Source organism: Urocampus carinirostris, chromosome 6 (genome assembly GCF_059441175.1).
Source record: "Urocampus carinirostris isolate Australia breed hairy pipefish chromosome 6, RoL_Ucar_1.0, whole genome shotgun sequence".
Taxonomy (NCBI): Eukaryota; Metazoa; Chordata; class Actinopteri; order Syngnathiformes; family Syngnathidae; genus Urocampus; species Urocampus carinirostris.
The window spans coordinates 3184187-3201000 of NC_142354.1; the positions used below are offsets into that span (position 1 = coordinate 3184187).

Below are 16814 nucleotides of genomic sequence, written 5' to 3' on the forward strand. Positions count from 1 at the left end.
TTGAGTTGCGCATCTGCAAGTTCCCTCGATTCCGTGTGGTCCATGCCCTCCTAATCATCGTGAGGGCTTCATTTAAACGCCATCATGGTGACCCATCACACCCCTGCAGTTTCATCATGTCGAGTAGTTTCATCGCGATCCCCGCGGGTGTCCGCCATCACATTGCTGGCTGACACATTAGCGACCCCCATTTGTCCGCACTCGACCGTCTTTGGCAGTTTAAGGTGTCAGGCGGCAGATGGAAAACATCTGTGAGCCACTTTACTACTCCCGCCACTGTCGGATTACATTTTAGCAGGTTAGAGCTCGATCAGATCTTATTCGGAATAGTGAATGAGTGATGAGTCCTGATGCTGCCTCAAAAATATTTAAAAGACTGTTGTGTTTAGGTCTGTTAGCCTTGGAAGAGACATACAGTGGAACTTTGCTAGTTCTCCGTTCCACTTTTGCGGGTTCAGAGCTTCGCGGGTCCGAACAATATACCTTACCTTCTCAATAAAAGCATTTATTGACTTGAGCAAGCGCGATTATGTCAACTGAGGACACGGTGTGGACACTCTTATTGTGAAGGGGAGGGGAAGGCCCTGACACAATGCTTAGTCATGGTGAGTTACCGCTTCGCTCAATCACATTTTCACTGTTTTTATTTTCAATATGTAACCAGTAGTGTTAACAAGGGAAAAAAACTGCGATGGCTGCATGTGGTTGAGAGCGGTTAATACAATCATATTGAATGTTTCGTAGTGGTTTCTCCGCAGTCCTATTCCGTGTAAATTGATTATGTAAGACATGGCTACACTTGTGGGTCATGTTTTGGTACATTCAGTTCCAGTGTGAAGAGTTCTGGATGAGTCACCCAATAACTCCTTGCCATCATGCCAGCGATCACTTCAGTTTAATGGCTGGGGGGTATACTGTATACCTGTATACGTTTTTTTAAGCATTTTTGAAGGGGCGCCGCTACTTCGCGGATTTTCAGTTTTTGCGGGTGGTCTCGGTCCCCATTAACTGCGATAACCAAGGGATTACTGTATATTCCCTTTGAGCTGCACACTCGCCAGACCTTCTCTGCGCACAAGAAAATCTATGTGACACATAAAAATCAACGCACGATATTTCTAATTCAGTAGCAAATTTGGATGAATTTATAGTGCATGGGGTGAAAACAACATGGATTCCCTTGGTGCTGTGTTATAAACGTAATATTTTGAAGTCAATGTCATTACGAAATTGAGTAAAGTAAGCGTGCGTGTGAGCTTGACTTCTTGCTCCAGGAAGGAGGGGAGGGGGGACTAGAGAGGCGGCGAGAGCCATTATTCTTTATCACTAAGACACTGAAATATAAAGCGACAAGTGTAGTTAGACTAAGACGCCACGTGACCTTATTTACATGCGTGACTACGTCAATGTTGCCGCGACTGATTCAGTCTATTTTATGAGAACCGGCTTTCTCAGCTCGGATCTTTTGGCTCTCCAGATTGTTTTTGTTCATTTAATCCATAGTTTAGCAATAATTACGTAATACTACGCACAAAATAACTTAAAAGCAAAAATCAACAAATTTGTCATAATTACTGATGTGAATCACCTGTGCCCTTTCATTTGGCGCTAGCCGCTGCGGGCTTTGATTGGCTCCCTGTCCCTAGTTAAACCCAGTCCTGTCAGTCTCCTGTTGTCAGTCCATCTGCATATACAAGGAAAGCATTTTTCGACCCTGACTCCCGCCTGTCCCGTTTTTGCTCCCGTTTGTCTCCGGCGACCTGTTTTAATCCTGACCACGTCTGCTCTTCCGTTCTGGCTTATGACTCGTTTCCGGACCCCGGCTTGCTCTCCCAGTCCCGGCTACCGACCAGTTTTTCCATCCCTGACACCGCCATATCTCGCTACGGAAGATCCACTTCCGTGTTCGGATCACAATCCGAGTACGAGAGCTACTTTCTTCCCGCGTCCAGCGAATACCGGATCATGGGCGCAGCCCTTCCTCTTTCCTTCAATATAACTTTTGCTAAACGTTACGCAATTGGGTCCTGTTTCCGTCCTGGTCCTGACAAAATTACCAAAATGAAAAAGAAGCAAAAACCTAGAAAAAAATAAACAAACGGAGAGAAAAAATGAAAGAAAAATCAATTATTTTTAAAAAGTAGAAAAAACAGAGGAGAAAGTCCAGTAAAAACAGAAAGAAAAGGAGACAGTTTCTTTAATCAATCTTGTGTTGCATTCAAATAATTTCCAAATGTATCAAGTCAAACTTGCCAACATTGTACTTCCACTAAAAAGTGTGATTAAATTCAATTCTGTAACTTGCAACCTATTAAATAAATCCCCCAAAATGTTAGTTTTATGTAACAAAAGATACTTTTTAAAAATGAAAATCTTATGTAAAAGTTGTTGCAAAACCAACAACATTAATGGGCCATACAACCTTTCCAATAATACATTAGGTCCAACCAGAGGGTCATAAACCAGTGGCCCGGGAGCTGCATGCGACTCTTTAGCGCCTCAGGGTGGCTCCCTGGCACTTTTCTGAAAGGTTTTACAAATTGAAAGAAATGGAGGAGGGAAATATATTTTTCTTTTAATATGGTTGCTTTAAGAGGACCAACATGCCCCATCTCACGTTTTCCAATGCTGCAAAAAATGTGTGGAATAAACAAACATTTCAACTCCGGGTGTTACTAGATATCTATGAGGCGAGAGGGGAAATAGTTTTTTTCTTTCTCCCATTCGTTCCCTTTAGAGCAGAGGGAAGCGCAAAGCTCCGCTTCTTTAAAAAGCGTCAGCATCACAATTTGAAATTGCACTCCTAATTTTTACACACAGTCTCATTAAACAGGTAAGAGCACAATGCTGTCATAAGCACTTTTTTAGTAACAAATTAGCTATATGTATTTATTGATTTCTGATTTTGGTCAGTAATATATATATTTTGAATGACACTAGGGGATATTATTTATGTTTTGTTGCCTAGGACTGATGATGGCTGATTTTGGTATCAAAAGAGAAAGAGAAGAGGCTGCTGCTGAGTTTTATCCATGCACTGACTTGTTTGACATTTTCTGTCATGATTACCGATGATTATTTGAATGTGTTTTGGTGATCAGGAAGATGTTTTTTTATAGCTCTTTAGGGTTCACTTGTATGCTTTTGAAAAAGTTCCATCATTACTCGAGCAATTCGAGGAACAAGAACGATCTTTGAACAAATGAAGCTTGTAAGAAGTGGTACACCACTGTATTTCAAAATGACGTTACTCGCTTTTCCACCTTTTTCTAAACCTTCCATCTTAATAATAAATTATGACAAAAAAATGGAGATAACAAGCCCAAGTATTATATTCATTATCATCATCAACCATATCCTAGACGTAAGTGTTGTTTCTGTGTATATTTATTTGTTTACATTGCTTACAAACAGGGCAAAATACATGATTTTTATTTTGCCCTGTTTGTTTATTCCACATGATGAAGTGATCCGAGGGGGAAACGTTGCCTGAGACGCAGATATTAAAAAGTTAATCTTGTCCAAACGCGCAAGATTGATTATTCTTGTGCTGGCCCGGAATTAGATATTAGATGCATTTTTATTTCACGCCAGTGTGTGAGTATGTGTGTTGACTATGATGATATGTTTGTAAGATCTCAATGGACGAACACAAAAGGAAATAAAGGTTTCTGTTTCGGTGAAATGTGACTACATTGAACAAACATACATAGTTAGATATATACTTGGATCTTACTGTATATATTTATATACAGGAAGCCTACTATAGCCAAATATCTCCATAGAGTAAAACAGGTCCTGAATAGTCATCTGAATGGTAGAAACAAGGTCCAAGCCATCAACATGTATGCAATGCCAGTCATTAGTTACCCTAGAAAGACTAGAAAGCTCATCACCATGCACAGGTGTTCCACCCGAAGTTCAGCACCCTAAAGCTATACGCTAAGTGAAAGAAGGGGGTCGAGGGCTGGTGAACATCAATGAAACATTGAAAATCCAAGAGTCTATCAAACGCATTGCCCCAAAAAAATGATCTGCTGAGTGAATATCTCAGGCAGCAGAACCCTGATGAAAGTGTGGAGCAGGAGGAGCAGACGTCCTGAAAGGACAAGCCTCTGCATGGAATGTACCACTGTTTGACACAGGAAGGGGCTGACAAGAAATCCTACGGTTGTCTTATAAATATGGACTGACAAACAGCGCTTGTTGGATCAACGTACATGGATAGGCACGACCTGGTATCTGGGATAATATACAGGACTACCTGCAATCAGTATGGCATAGAAGTACTCAAATCCCAAAGGGCCGTACTATAGGAGGTTGCTGAGAACAACCTTGTAGTACTTCAGCTTTCAGACAGACAAGTTCCTCCAACTTCTTGTGGACAAAGAGCAGAAGAGGGTGTGGATAATAGATGTGGAAACCCTAGCTGACGCCAAAATCAGGACGAAAGAACACGAGAAACTGGAGAAGCACCAAGGGTTAAATGAGTGGCTGGAACTGATGCGGAAGGTCAAGGCCAGTGTAGTCCGCATGGTAGTGGGGGCACGCGGGGCAGCACCCCCGAACTGGAAGAGTGGCTCCAACAGATCCCAGGAACAACATCTAAAGCATCGGTCTAGAAGAGTGCTGTCATACGAACAGCTAAGATACTGCACAGAACACTGAAACTCTCAGGCCTCTGGTAAAGGACCAGAGTCTGAGAATGACACGGATGCCACCCCACCAGGGGTAAGGAGAAGATTTTTTTGTTCTGCCTTTGAGAAACATATAGAGTGGTCTTCAACCCATTGATGAAGGGGGAATGAATTTATTAATTTTATTCTTATCTGTTTTCCATGTCCCCGCATACAAGTATTTGATTGGTAGAGAGAGCAAGAGCCAGAGCCAATCAGTTTTAACTTAAACACATATGCATGGAGGAAAACAGCACACTTTAAAACAGAGGCAAGTTAAAACACAAGTTACCAAACTTTTCACCATTCAAATAATATTGTATTATTTTCAATTGTCAATTAAGGATGTAATGAATCCCCACTAAGCCTTAGAGCAGGGGTCGGGAACCTTTTTGACTCAAAGAGCCATAAAAGCAAAAAATATTAATTTTATTTTGGGAAAGAGCCACACCATATATTATAAGAAAAATTTACTAAATTGCTAAACCCGCGCCCCAGACAAAAGCTTAGTCTTCAGCACATTTATTTTTGATGATTTGATAAAAATTATGAAAAGAGAATAATGCCAGAGCCCCTGTCCCAAAATCAACAAACATACCACTTTAAACTTGTCTCTTGCAATGACTCAAGATCGGTTAAACTCCTTTTGACCCTTTTTTATCATACATATTGGTTTCAAAACTAGATGCAAGCATTTATTTTGTAAAAACGTCACAACATTCTGAGAATAGGGAGCCTTATGTGCTTACTTTTGGCGAGAGATTGGAAGGAGTGCTTGTACTTTTTGCATAGCTCCACCCATCCCTCCCACTCACCCAATCAAATGACTAAGTTCTCTTCCGGTGTTTTGGCGTATTTACAGTTCTGTGGATTCATCATAAGGTATCTGAACACTGAACACAGATTACATAGTGAACTTTTATATAAAGGATTCTTTAGCGTTGTACAACTAAAACGAGTTTTTTTTCCCCATTTTTTTGTGTGACACCTTGACTGTAAATTGTATTGAAAAACGTGCCATATATATACTGCGAAGTAATCATTTGTCAGTAGGTTTCGGTTTAGCTTTACGTGTAACTTAATAGGATAGACGAAACAACTTTTGGACAAGATGGAGAAATTTTGCATGCAATCAAATCTGTCTCTGAGCCACAGATACTCGTAGAAAGAGCCATATATGGCTCGCGAGCCATAGGTTCCCGACCCCTGCCTTAGAGGCTAGCCCACATTACAGTAGTAAACAGTGGCGAGTATAGCACACAAATAAACTGCTAATTTACTACAATTTCCACTCCAGGGAGGGAATTGCCGGCATTTTCAGTTAAATAAATGTTTATATCAACAAAAAATTATCATTGTAAATGGGTAAGAGTTGAATAAATTACCAATAGTGGTTTGCTGGGAATTAGGGGAATATTGCCACTTGTGTGCAGTTTGTAAAAATAACGCAGCTTTAAAAAAAATGTACCGTATGCTTCAATATCCTTTTCGGAGTATGTTTATCCATCAATTCACAATCAAAAGAGTCAACAACAATTTTATATAGCTGGATTAGTTTGCATTCCTAAACATGTGGCCCAAGTGCCAGTTCCAGCTCATTGGGTGATATTGTGGGGCCCCCATCTTAAGATGTAAATTCAATATAAGAGTTTGATATGGGTGTTCTCTTCAGAGAGTAAATCATTACCACTATTGTACTATCTGCCCTATATTAATGTTTGTTTTCTGCTTGACCATGGTCATAAAACACAACTTGGCTGTATTTGCTTTGTTATAAGTCACGGAAGTTAAATGTTACAATAAATGGTTTTAAAAACAGCTGCTATGTTCAGAAAAGTTTTTTTTCAGAAAACGTTAAAATCTGAATTACAATGATTTAAATTATCGGCTGACATTTTAACCATTAAGCTAACACTACGTGATTGTGATGCTAACGTTAGCCCAGGGGTCAGACAACCAAAATGTTGAAAGAGCCATATTGGACAAAGTAAATAAAAAGCAAATTTGTCAGGAGCTGCTAAAGATTAAAAGCCTTATATAAACTTTATAATAAACACAATACATGCTTGTATGTATCAATATTAGCCTAATATCCATATGAAAGTTGGACGCACGGCAGCTGAGAAGTTACCGCGTCTGTGGCACAGTTCTGAGCTCATGGGTTTAAATCCAGCTACCAGCCTTCCTGAGCGGAGTTTGCATGTTCTCCCCGTGTTATCCACGGTTTCCTCCCACATCCCAAAAACATGCACGTCAGGTTATTTGGACGGCCGTAATCGTCCAAGGGTGTGAGTGAGCAAGTGTGTTATCTCTGTCTGTCTGCACTGCGACTGGCAACCATTTCAGGGTGTCCCCTGTCCACTGCCTGAATATAAAGGGGCGGAGCTTGGGCTGCAGTCAGCTTTAACACAACAAGCAAAAGAGAACTGCGCTCATACCAGCTCATAGTTGCCACCCTTGTTGAAATTCAATATTTATTCTACACATTTTTACAGCATTGGAAGACATTATACGTTTTTGTGTCATGTTTGTCCTTCTACAGAGAACATATAAAACCAAAAATAGTTTTCTCCCTCCCATCTTTTTCAATGTGTAAACGTTTTTTGGAAAATCGCCAGGGAGCCACTCACTTGCTCTAAAGAGCCACACGCAGGTTGCTGAGCCACGCAATAAGCTAACATTACTCTAACATTGAGATTTTCTGTGTAGACTATCGTCTTTGTAAAGTTGGAGAATATTTTGGGCGGACTTAGTTTGTGTTAGTTTTTGTATGTGTCGTGTTTTTTTCTTCTTAAAGGTGCGTGGCTAAGGCTAAGCTAATTTTAAGTCAAAGATGACTCAATGCTAGCACTAAGCTAATCTGTAATAGTGCTGAGGTTTTCTTTAAAGACAGTTGTTCTGGTAAGTATAAAGGCCCCTTCTCAAGGTTTCGTTTTTTCTCGAGCTGAGGTTTTGAGTTTTCCCTTGCCCGCATGTCTGTGTAAGATCAGGCAAAGGTGTGATTATAATCCTGTGCTGTCGTTTGAGAAATCTTGTGAGGGCCTATACAAATAAATGTGACTTGACTTGACTTGAAACAATCTTGAGTTCATGTTAGTTTTATATGTTTCATTTGCTCAAAGGTTTTGTAGGTATAAATAATGTTTGTGAAGTGTTGTTTTTGTTATTTTTGTATATCTGATGTACGCAAAGTCAGATAAAGGGGCTTCTTCTGATGCCGGTAACCATGGAAACCAGTTATTTCTGTTTCAGATGGGCACCATCAGGCTGTAATTGCCCAAGACACACCACATGATAGACCATCAACAGTGGACAAATAGCTGTCCAGGTATGTCCTCATTGGTGACCCACGACCCAGGCACTTATCATTCAGTGTCATAACGTATACATACGTTTTCAGAAAGTGCTAAAACGTAAAAGTATGTGTTTTCTTTTTGTGGTTTCTATGGCTGAGCTCTCTGGTGAGTATCAACCCTCTGGGACTGTTTTGAGTATGTTAAATCACCACTAGTTGGCAGTAGTGGCTTTGATCGGATATTTGTCAACACACTTTTGTGCAGAGTTTTGCTTTCTGAAGGACACTGTATGGCAGTGCTGGGGCGGCCCATATGCAGAGACTCGTCAGCGTTTTGAAAAAAGTGAATATATCAAAGCTTAATTTTCTGTATGACTTTAAAAATGAGTCAAAATGGCCAAAATTGGCCGGCACTTCCCATTTGAGAGAAACATCTGGCACTGAATTAGTTAAGGGATCCATAAATAGTGATTGCATTATTTCTGATTGATTGATAGTCATACAAATTCTCATGATTCTTTTTTATTTTTAGAACTCATGTGTATAGACTCTTTTTTCCTTAAAAGAGTTTCCTTGGTGAAAACCTCATGCGGCCCGACCTCACCCAGGCCCAACCTTCTGCGGCCCCCAAGAAATTCAAGTTTGAGAACCCTGGTGTACACGCTCATTTTGCTCTCATGCCCAAGTTGATTTCGTGTTGGTGAAGTTTTAGGGTTTTTTCTCATCTTGTATTTCCATCACGCCTTCTCACCTAACCGGCTGCACCTTATTGCATCAGTGCCTCCGACTGCAACAATTACCAGCATACTCGGCTCTAATGGAAAAGTGCATTGAGAGTGACATCCCTCACATAAGGGCCCGGTCACACAGCCTATCACGGGCGTATCGAGGCTGAATCACGGCCAGAAATTTCTGCTCGTGAAGCAGACGCTGTTGGACGCTTTGAGATTGCGATACAGACGAGATACAGCCGTGCTTTACACGCGGCAAGAAATTCACACGCGGTTGGCCGCGCGAAAAAGTTTTGCGCTGCTCAAAACTTTAAACCACGGGTAACTGCGGGCGGCACACGTGGTACACACGAGGTAATGACGCGGTACAGATGCGGAACGACGTGCTACGGCCGCGGCCAGGTAGGACGCGAAATTTTAGCGGGTAATAGCGGGTGGAGCACGGTCATAGCACGTTTGTTCTGCGCCTGTATCGCGGTGTTATCACTTGAATTAGCGTGTGTAATGCATGTGGCGGTCAAACGCCTTTCTCCGCGTATATACAGCACAATTTGCCGAGCACACGTCAGTTCTGCTCGAGACGTCAAGGGGTGAACATGGATCCCCGTCACCGTAGTGACCTCGTCTTAATCCATTTTTATTTCTTGACATTTCTTTTCATTTCATAACAAGATAATGAAATAAAAATGAAAAACTATTACAATAATAACATATTGGCTTCTTCTTCGGTGCCATGGCTTGAAATCTTGATCTTCACGGGACTGTGTCTTGAGCGGTTATGATTTCTACAGCCCGGCTCGGCAGCTTTTATACCCGTGGTCCACACGCGGAAAGGACGTGGAACCGACGCGATGAGGAAGCGGAACAGTCGCCGACGTCTGTTTTGCGGGCATACCACGGATAAACAATGGGTTAGCCAATTTTGCGCATTTTCTACCGCGGGCAACCACGGGCAAAAAAAAAAACGCAAAATTTTACTTGCGATACAGACGCAAACGGCTGTGTGACCGGGCCCTAAAGCAGCACACTTTCCTTTCATGAGGAAAGTTGTCATTACCATTTACAAGTGATGCACACTAGGATCAGTAACTACAGTGAAAATCATATTGAATTCTTGACTAAAAACAGAAAAAAGGCGATATCACCAAATAACTTCATTCATTTTTGTATCCTTGGTATCGTGTTTGTCATATTGAAAATGTTGTTAATAGTAATCCAAGTAAATCCGATTGGAAGGCGTTACAGTAAATCAATTCCTCCCAGTTGGGGTGAGTTCAATCTAATAAAGAAATGATCGTAAAATTTCACATTGAAAACCGAAAGAAACACACTTCATGTATGGCCCCTTCTCAGGGTTTCTTCATGATCTCATACTGAGGTTTGTAGTATGTGTAGAACTTTAAGACTTCTTGCGATTAAAGGCTATACAAGTAACATGACTTGACTTGACTCTTAAGCCTAGCATGTTTTTCCGTGGTAGCTTTGTAGCATAGTGTTTGTTGCCAACCCTCCTTTTATCTAATCAATACAATTTCTGTTTGCAATCATTCCGAGTTTCAGTGTTGCTGGTTTTACTTGATCATAAAGAAAACAAAACTTCTATTGTCAGGTAAACCCAATGTATGACGTCACTAGAGGGTTAACAATAGCAATGGCACATGTAAAGAATGCATATTTTAGTATAAGGTATAGTCTCGATTCCTTATTTCATACATTGTGTTCTACATTTTGATTGGCTAAACAGTCTCTTCTTTTCTACCAGATGACTTAAATTATTAATTGATGATACACTAGTAAATAATAAAAAAAAAGTTCATACAGCACTTTTATTTGTTAATGCTTGAGCCTGTAAAAAAGGGTTGTTATCTGGTTTTATTGTAAAACATAGTATTTAATTGTACAGTAATTGTAAAAGAAAATAGAGGTTTCTACTGTTTCCTATCCAGGGTTCTTTTTTAAACTTAAACCCAGTGATAATCAAGGGTCACCTCTAGTCCAATTAAGTTGGTTAAATTACTCCTTTCGCAAGCAGAATATTCTTTTGTGTTGTTGGAATTATTCAAGGCCTTTTGTGCATGCTCAATTTGTTTTAGGATATATATTTTTCTGTGTTGGTACCAGCAACTAACCTTGGACTTGTATTCTAGAAAAAAAAATACATATGCTTCTAATTATAGTCGGTAAACAGGCCCCATCTGAATGTGTTGATTTCTCTAGGACATTTTCATTTGATTTTGTCCGTGGCGAAAATGCCACACTTGTATCCGTCTATACATAGTGTAAGTCTATACTTGTGGCAAACAATTTGGACTAAAACAAGACGCAGAAAAAAATACACTTTCAGAGTGAGGAGGAAACAACCACAGCACTTTGATTGTGGTGAGTTGCATGAAAAAAAATTTCTTTCTACTATGCAAATAGATAGTCAGAATAGATATCTTTGCTTACTTGCATATCTTGTATCTTGCCTCTTCCAATCATATTATTCCCAAACGTCTTGTATAAAGGGGTTCACTTCTGTCACGAATAATGGAGTATATAAATTGGTCCAAAACCCGAATTGTGATCTCAATCTGTATGTAAACAAACCACCTAATAAGGCAAAATCATCACAATTAAACCAGATTTGTAATATTTTTGGATTATCAGAGTGAACTCGTTAATCAAAATGAGTCACTGAATATGTAGTCATGGTTGCATGTGCTTTCCAGCTATAGTTGTTTAGTTATTTAATCATCACATCATTATTTTGAACATTGCATTACTTATTATTTAGTTGTAATAGGTTTGCCTTATGCTTATCCATATATTTGAACGAAGCATTTACTTGTTGTATTTACTTGACGTCTCAGTGTATCCATTCATTTAATGGTTATACTTTCTCAACATTGTTCTAAGCAAGTTTTGAATTATTGTTGACGGGAAAGTCTAATCTTATCATGCCACCTGAGAAATCCAGTTTTATCCAGTCCTAACAAATGTCTGTTTGAAGCTGGGACTTCCTGACTTTGTTAAAAAATTTTTACTTCACTTAAATTTTGTTCTTATCAAACCATTCCCATTTACAATCAAAGAAATGGTGAGCCATTTTGTCGATGCTGGTTGAAGAAGGACTTTGTTCTGTTGAAAAGACCAGCATCTCAGGAGGTAAAGAGCTCATCTTGGAATCAAGAGGTCGCAAGTATGATTCCCGGCTTCCCCCTGATATATGTCAAAGTGTCCTTGGGCAAGACACTGAATCCCTAATGCCCCCAAAAAGCAGATAGTTGCCTTGCATGGCTGATGCTGCTATCGGTGTGTAAGTGTGTGTGAATGGGTAAGTGAAGCACATTGTAAAGCGCTTTGGGAGGTCTTCAATGACTTGAAAAGCGCTATATGAATGCGGACCATTTACATTTTCATTTATTCTGTTTACTTCTTATGTTGTTTCATTGTAACAAAAATCCTCACGAGAACTGCTCTCTTCAGCTGTTGTTTCTTGTTAATTTCCTAACTTAGTGGATGGAAATGAATGGAATAAATACTTTTTTTTCCACAAATAAAATGCAGCACAAGAGCATGGCGAGGAAAAAGCACACATGCACGAAATCAAATCATAATCAACATACGAGTCATAAAACCGAAGACAGGAATTAGTGATTTGTGTTGTGTGGTTGGTAAGAGGTGAGTGGTTCTGTAAGCATGAGTGAGTGTTATCTTTTTCAATTTTTAAGGAGGGTTGTGCGTGTGTTGACAAAGATGATCGTGTGATGACACGGGAAGCAAATACTGTGCCTGTAGAGCCATAATCACCTTCGCTTGGGATGACTAGAATGTACGGCGTGGTTATTTGTCCCCTACCTATTACCACTAAGGACCAACAGGGCCGCACATCCCACCGCCGGCGAGCATGAGGGGGGAGAAAAAAAAGCACAAACAAACACAGAAAAGGAAAGAAGAAAGAAGAATTTCCTAAGAAATAAAGCGCATTTGACAACGTTGCGGTCAACAAACATGACAGAGAAGAAAAACAAAGCCCAAAAGGTACAAGTGGGTGGGGTGGTTGGTGCATGATGGCTTCCATGAAAAACAAACAAGCGGTAGCAACAAGAAAAAGAATGGAGAAAAAAAACATTGTGGCTAGTTGTTCAAATTCAAAGCAACGCAAAAGCAAAGCCTCACCAGGGCAATAGACAACTTTAAAAACCAAAGTTGTAAAAATATTCCCCCAAACACAATTTTATTTTGCAATGCAAAACTTGGTCGGACTGAGGGACACACATATGAATTGAGGTTGGCCTTTCTAACCAATATCAGCGATATCTTCGTGCTTTTGAAAACTCAGTTCAGGATAATTGCTGGACATTTTAATGAAGTGTTGAACCTCAAAATACAATTAAATGTAAAATTGGATTAGAAGATGCATGTGCAAATTCAAGGAAGAAACTCAACATAGTTTTTATACTACATGCACCGGATTTTAAGCCATAAAAATGAACTCAATCACGCCCGATTTTTACATTAAAAAAAAAATCTGTGGGGAAATGTCTAGTACAGCAAAGTAACACATTTTGCTGTGATTAGGACACTCATTTGCGGTTGTCCAAAGCTGTCAATCTTAATAGTCACTACTAATGAATTGCAATCACATATACGCACAAGTATGACTAAAACATTTTCAAAGCAAAACAACACAAGATTAGATTTATTTATTTTTTTACAGTCGCATGTTCTTAAGCTGTGCACATATGATAAAGTGATAGAGACGAGATCAAGTATTGCTAATATTACACAAAATGATGTGCTCCTGCAAATATGTTAATCGTAGCACTATATGTTACTTTTCTTTTCTAAGACGAGTGCTCTACCTACTGAGCTACTGCCGAACCCGTTTGAATTTCTTCACTTTGACATTTAGAAAACTGAGCAGAAATCAAATCGCGTCATCACTCACCAGAGGCAGTTTTGATGCTTTTTTTTTCTAATTAAACTGTAGGATTCACTACTTCGCACCAGTTCAAAGAGGGCTGCTATGCACTGGCATACAACAACTTCTTTTTAAAGTAACGGAAATCGTTACAGTGGTACCTCTACTTATGAAAGTTTCAGATTACAAAGTAACTGAACGGGAAAATATGGACTCTAGTTACAAAGGTGTTTTAGGATTTGGAGTCAAAAATACAGTACAGTTTGTGCTGCTAATAGCCGCTCCTGCAGTTTCCTGATAGCTTAAAATCTGCCTGGCAACCCAGTGCACATGCGTGTATCCCAGCATGCTCTTCGTGTCACTGTCAGAGTTTAGAGACGAGGAGGAGGAGGGATTCCGGCAAGATGTCGGGAACGAGGACGCAGCCATCATTCAATCAGCCCAAATGAAAGACATTTTTCAAAAATTCCGCACGGAAAAAAGTCAACCCGGAATTAGTGTTGACAAGTTCGGGCAGGCGCTCATTGTTCTTATTATTATGCCTTCCTCATTTCCGGTGGATTGTCAAAAGCTGGTAGAAGCAGACGTCATTGGATTCCCCAGGTTAGTGTACACCTTTTCTTCTATTTCACTTATTAGGTCGCTATGTAAATGCAGTTTTAGCGCTTTGGCTTCAATTATATACAGTGATACCTAGCTGGAGTTGAGGTTTACTTTTGGAGGTTACGATACTTTGCCGGTTTTTATCGTACATTGTGTTCTACAGGAGGCCACACAGCAAAGGCTATCATGGGGAAGAAGGGTTGTGTGTCTGTGTGTGTTGGGTGGGCGTAACTGTCAGTGTGTGCAACTCTGATAGGCTGTTCTATTCTGTCACTCAAACAGCAGGCGCACAAATCAATGTGTCCACCCACCCAAAACAAACTGCAAAGCACGCCCACAGCTAGTATTTTGGCGAATCGTTACATTAAAAAGAAATAATTTAAATCGGACTCTGAAGAAAGTAAGAAGAACACAAAGAAATAATGATCACCAGTGGGTGCTCTGTGGATTGTGAACAAGTCTAGGAAGAGACTAAGGCGGCGGCAGGAGGGAAAGTAAAAAGCGGTGTTGCAGGTTTGGCCTACCACTAACGTTCCGTAACAAGCCACCCCTGCTGAGCCTGTATCTCACCAAAGCCAGATCCATTACCCATGAAACATATAACCTGGAGCTACAACTCATGGAAAACCGCTGGATTTGTGACTCTTGTATTTTAATCATCACCTGGCTCAACCGGAAGATCCCTGATGCTAGCATGCAGCTAGCCGGGCGCTCCCTACCTCACTTTCTTACACAAAATGGAGAAGACCTCCAATACCGTTGCACTATTGTGTACTGACAATAAAGACTATAATTCTACAGTTGTTAGTCTGTTACAGTCATATAGATTATATGTTACTGATATCTGATGTAAACAATGAATATTTCTACTTTATGGGTTTTGACTATTGCATGGTTTATTTTAGGAAAAAAAGGATGGGGGGCTAACACAATTTCTTTTTAATTAAAGTAACCAGTAATTGTATCTTATTACTGTTTTTCAGTCATGTGCCTAACACCGGACAAATAGTAGCAACCGTTGGGCACAATTTGTTACAGCACAACAGTTTTTGCACTAAAAATATTCATACAAATATTAGATAACCACATTGCAAACTTTATGAGAATAAAAAATACATTTGATTGCAACTGTTTCAGAACAAAAGCCAAGAAAGTAACAAAAAGACAAATATGCACAGCAATAGCAACTGGAGCCCTTAAATACCTTCTATTGAACAATATTTTCAAAATAAAGTCAGTAATGCATAGTCCAAAAAATACGCTACTTATTTTGATACTACCATAATTTCTTTCTATTCATTGAGTTGCCTGATGTGATGCTTTGCACCACCAGCCACAAAGTTACAAACATGAGAGGCAGCGCAGCACAAATGAGGAACACAAAGACGATTTTTACAAAAAGTCTATGTTTGAATGGCAGGTCCAAGCAGGTGGTATGAGGGGGGCAGAGGGTAATAACACAGAGTCATAAAAACATGCAGGATAACTTGAACCAGTTGACTAAGTTTGGGTTTAGGGCTGCAACTAACGATTATTTTAAGAATTGATGAATCGGTAGATTATTTTTGGTAAATAATCGATCGAAAAACGGTCTTGAGGGGCCAGGTGCCAGACCAAAGCGGTATACAACCCTCAACTTCACTTTTTAGCATTGGTTAAATGTACAAGGCAGGAGCATTTTTGACCCAAAGAACCATAAAAGCAAAATATTTTGATTTTTTTTTTAAAGAGCTAATTCTTCATCACATTCTATTTCACTGTGTGATGTTTGATGGTTTGATCAGATCAATGAAATAATAATAATGCAGAGCCTGTGTCCAAAATCAATGTAAACATACCACTTTAAATTTGTCTCCCTCCCTCAGTTACTTAAAGGTGTTAGAGCTCTTTTTGACCGTCATTTGAAAATATGTCACAAAATATTGCCAACAAGGATACCAAAGTATTCATCTTTAGTACAGATGATGCAGGACAAGGAACAGAAGTATGCGCACCCCATTTCGAATCGAATTGCTCTAGGTGCTTTGCTAAAGCTTTTGAGTAAAACGCTTTTGTTGGGTTATTTCTTATGTAGCTTTTCATCATTAAGTGTTTCAACAATGAATATAGATTGTTAATGAGCTTCCATAGAAAGGATTTTTTGGCGATTTACAGACAAAATGGGTGTCTTATATATACTGGACCGAATCTCTTGTGTATCAGTATTGTCTCGGCTTTGTATGTGCGACAATCTGCTTAAAGTGTAACAATAATTTAAACAATTGCAAAAGTTTTATTTTATCTTCGAGCCATATGTACATAAAGGGCTCACGAGCTATGGGTTCCTGACCCGTGGTTTAACGTGCTTAGTGGCTCATAAATCGTGCAACATAACAAGTCTAGGATGAAAATAGTTGCAGAGGCTTTTTTTAATCAATTTTAACCGATTTTATCGATTCGTTGTTGCAGCCCTAGTTGGGTTGAGGTTGAGTTGTGTGTTTGTGTGTGTTTATATGTCAGTGGTGGGACATTCAGGTCAGCTAAGTAAACTTTTAGAATTTGGATTCAGCTAAATATGGTTCCACTCAGGTGACTGGGTGGAACCACCACTGGATATTGAGAGA

The 16814-nt window shown here is 39.7% G+C and overlaps 1 protein-coding gene across 10 annotated transcripts in view; it reads right to left on the reverse strand.

Annotated features, from left to right (window-relative positions):
• Positions 1-16814, reverse strand: part of ptprt (protein tyrosine phosphatase receptor type T) — a 348208-nt gene that overhangs the window by 134637 nt on the left and 196757 nt on the right. For 7 of the 10 annotated variants that reach the window (XM_088337479.1, XM_088337475.1, XM_088337478.1 and 4 more), the window contains exon 16: positions 12495-12551. The exons of the other annotated variants lie outside the window; for them this stretch is intronic. In XM_088337479.1, coding sequence (XP_088193605.1) covers positions 12495-12551 — 57 coding nt within the window. The remainder of the gene's footprint in view (positions 1-12494; positions 12552-16814) is intronic. 10 annotated transcript variants of the gene reach the window in all.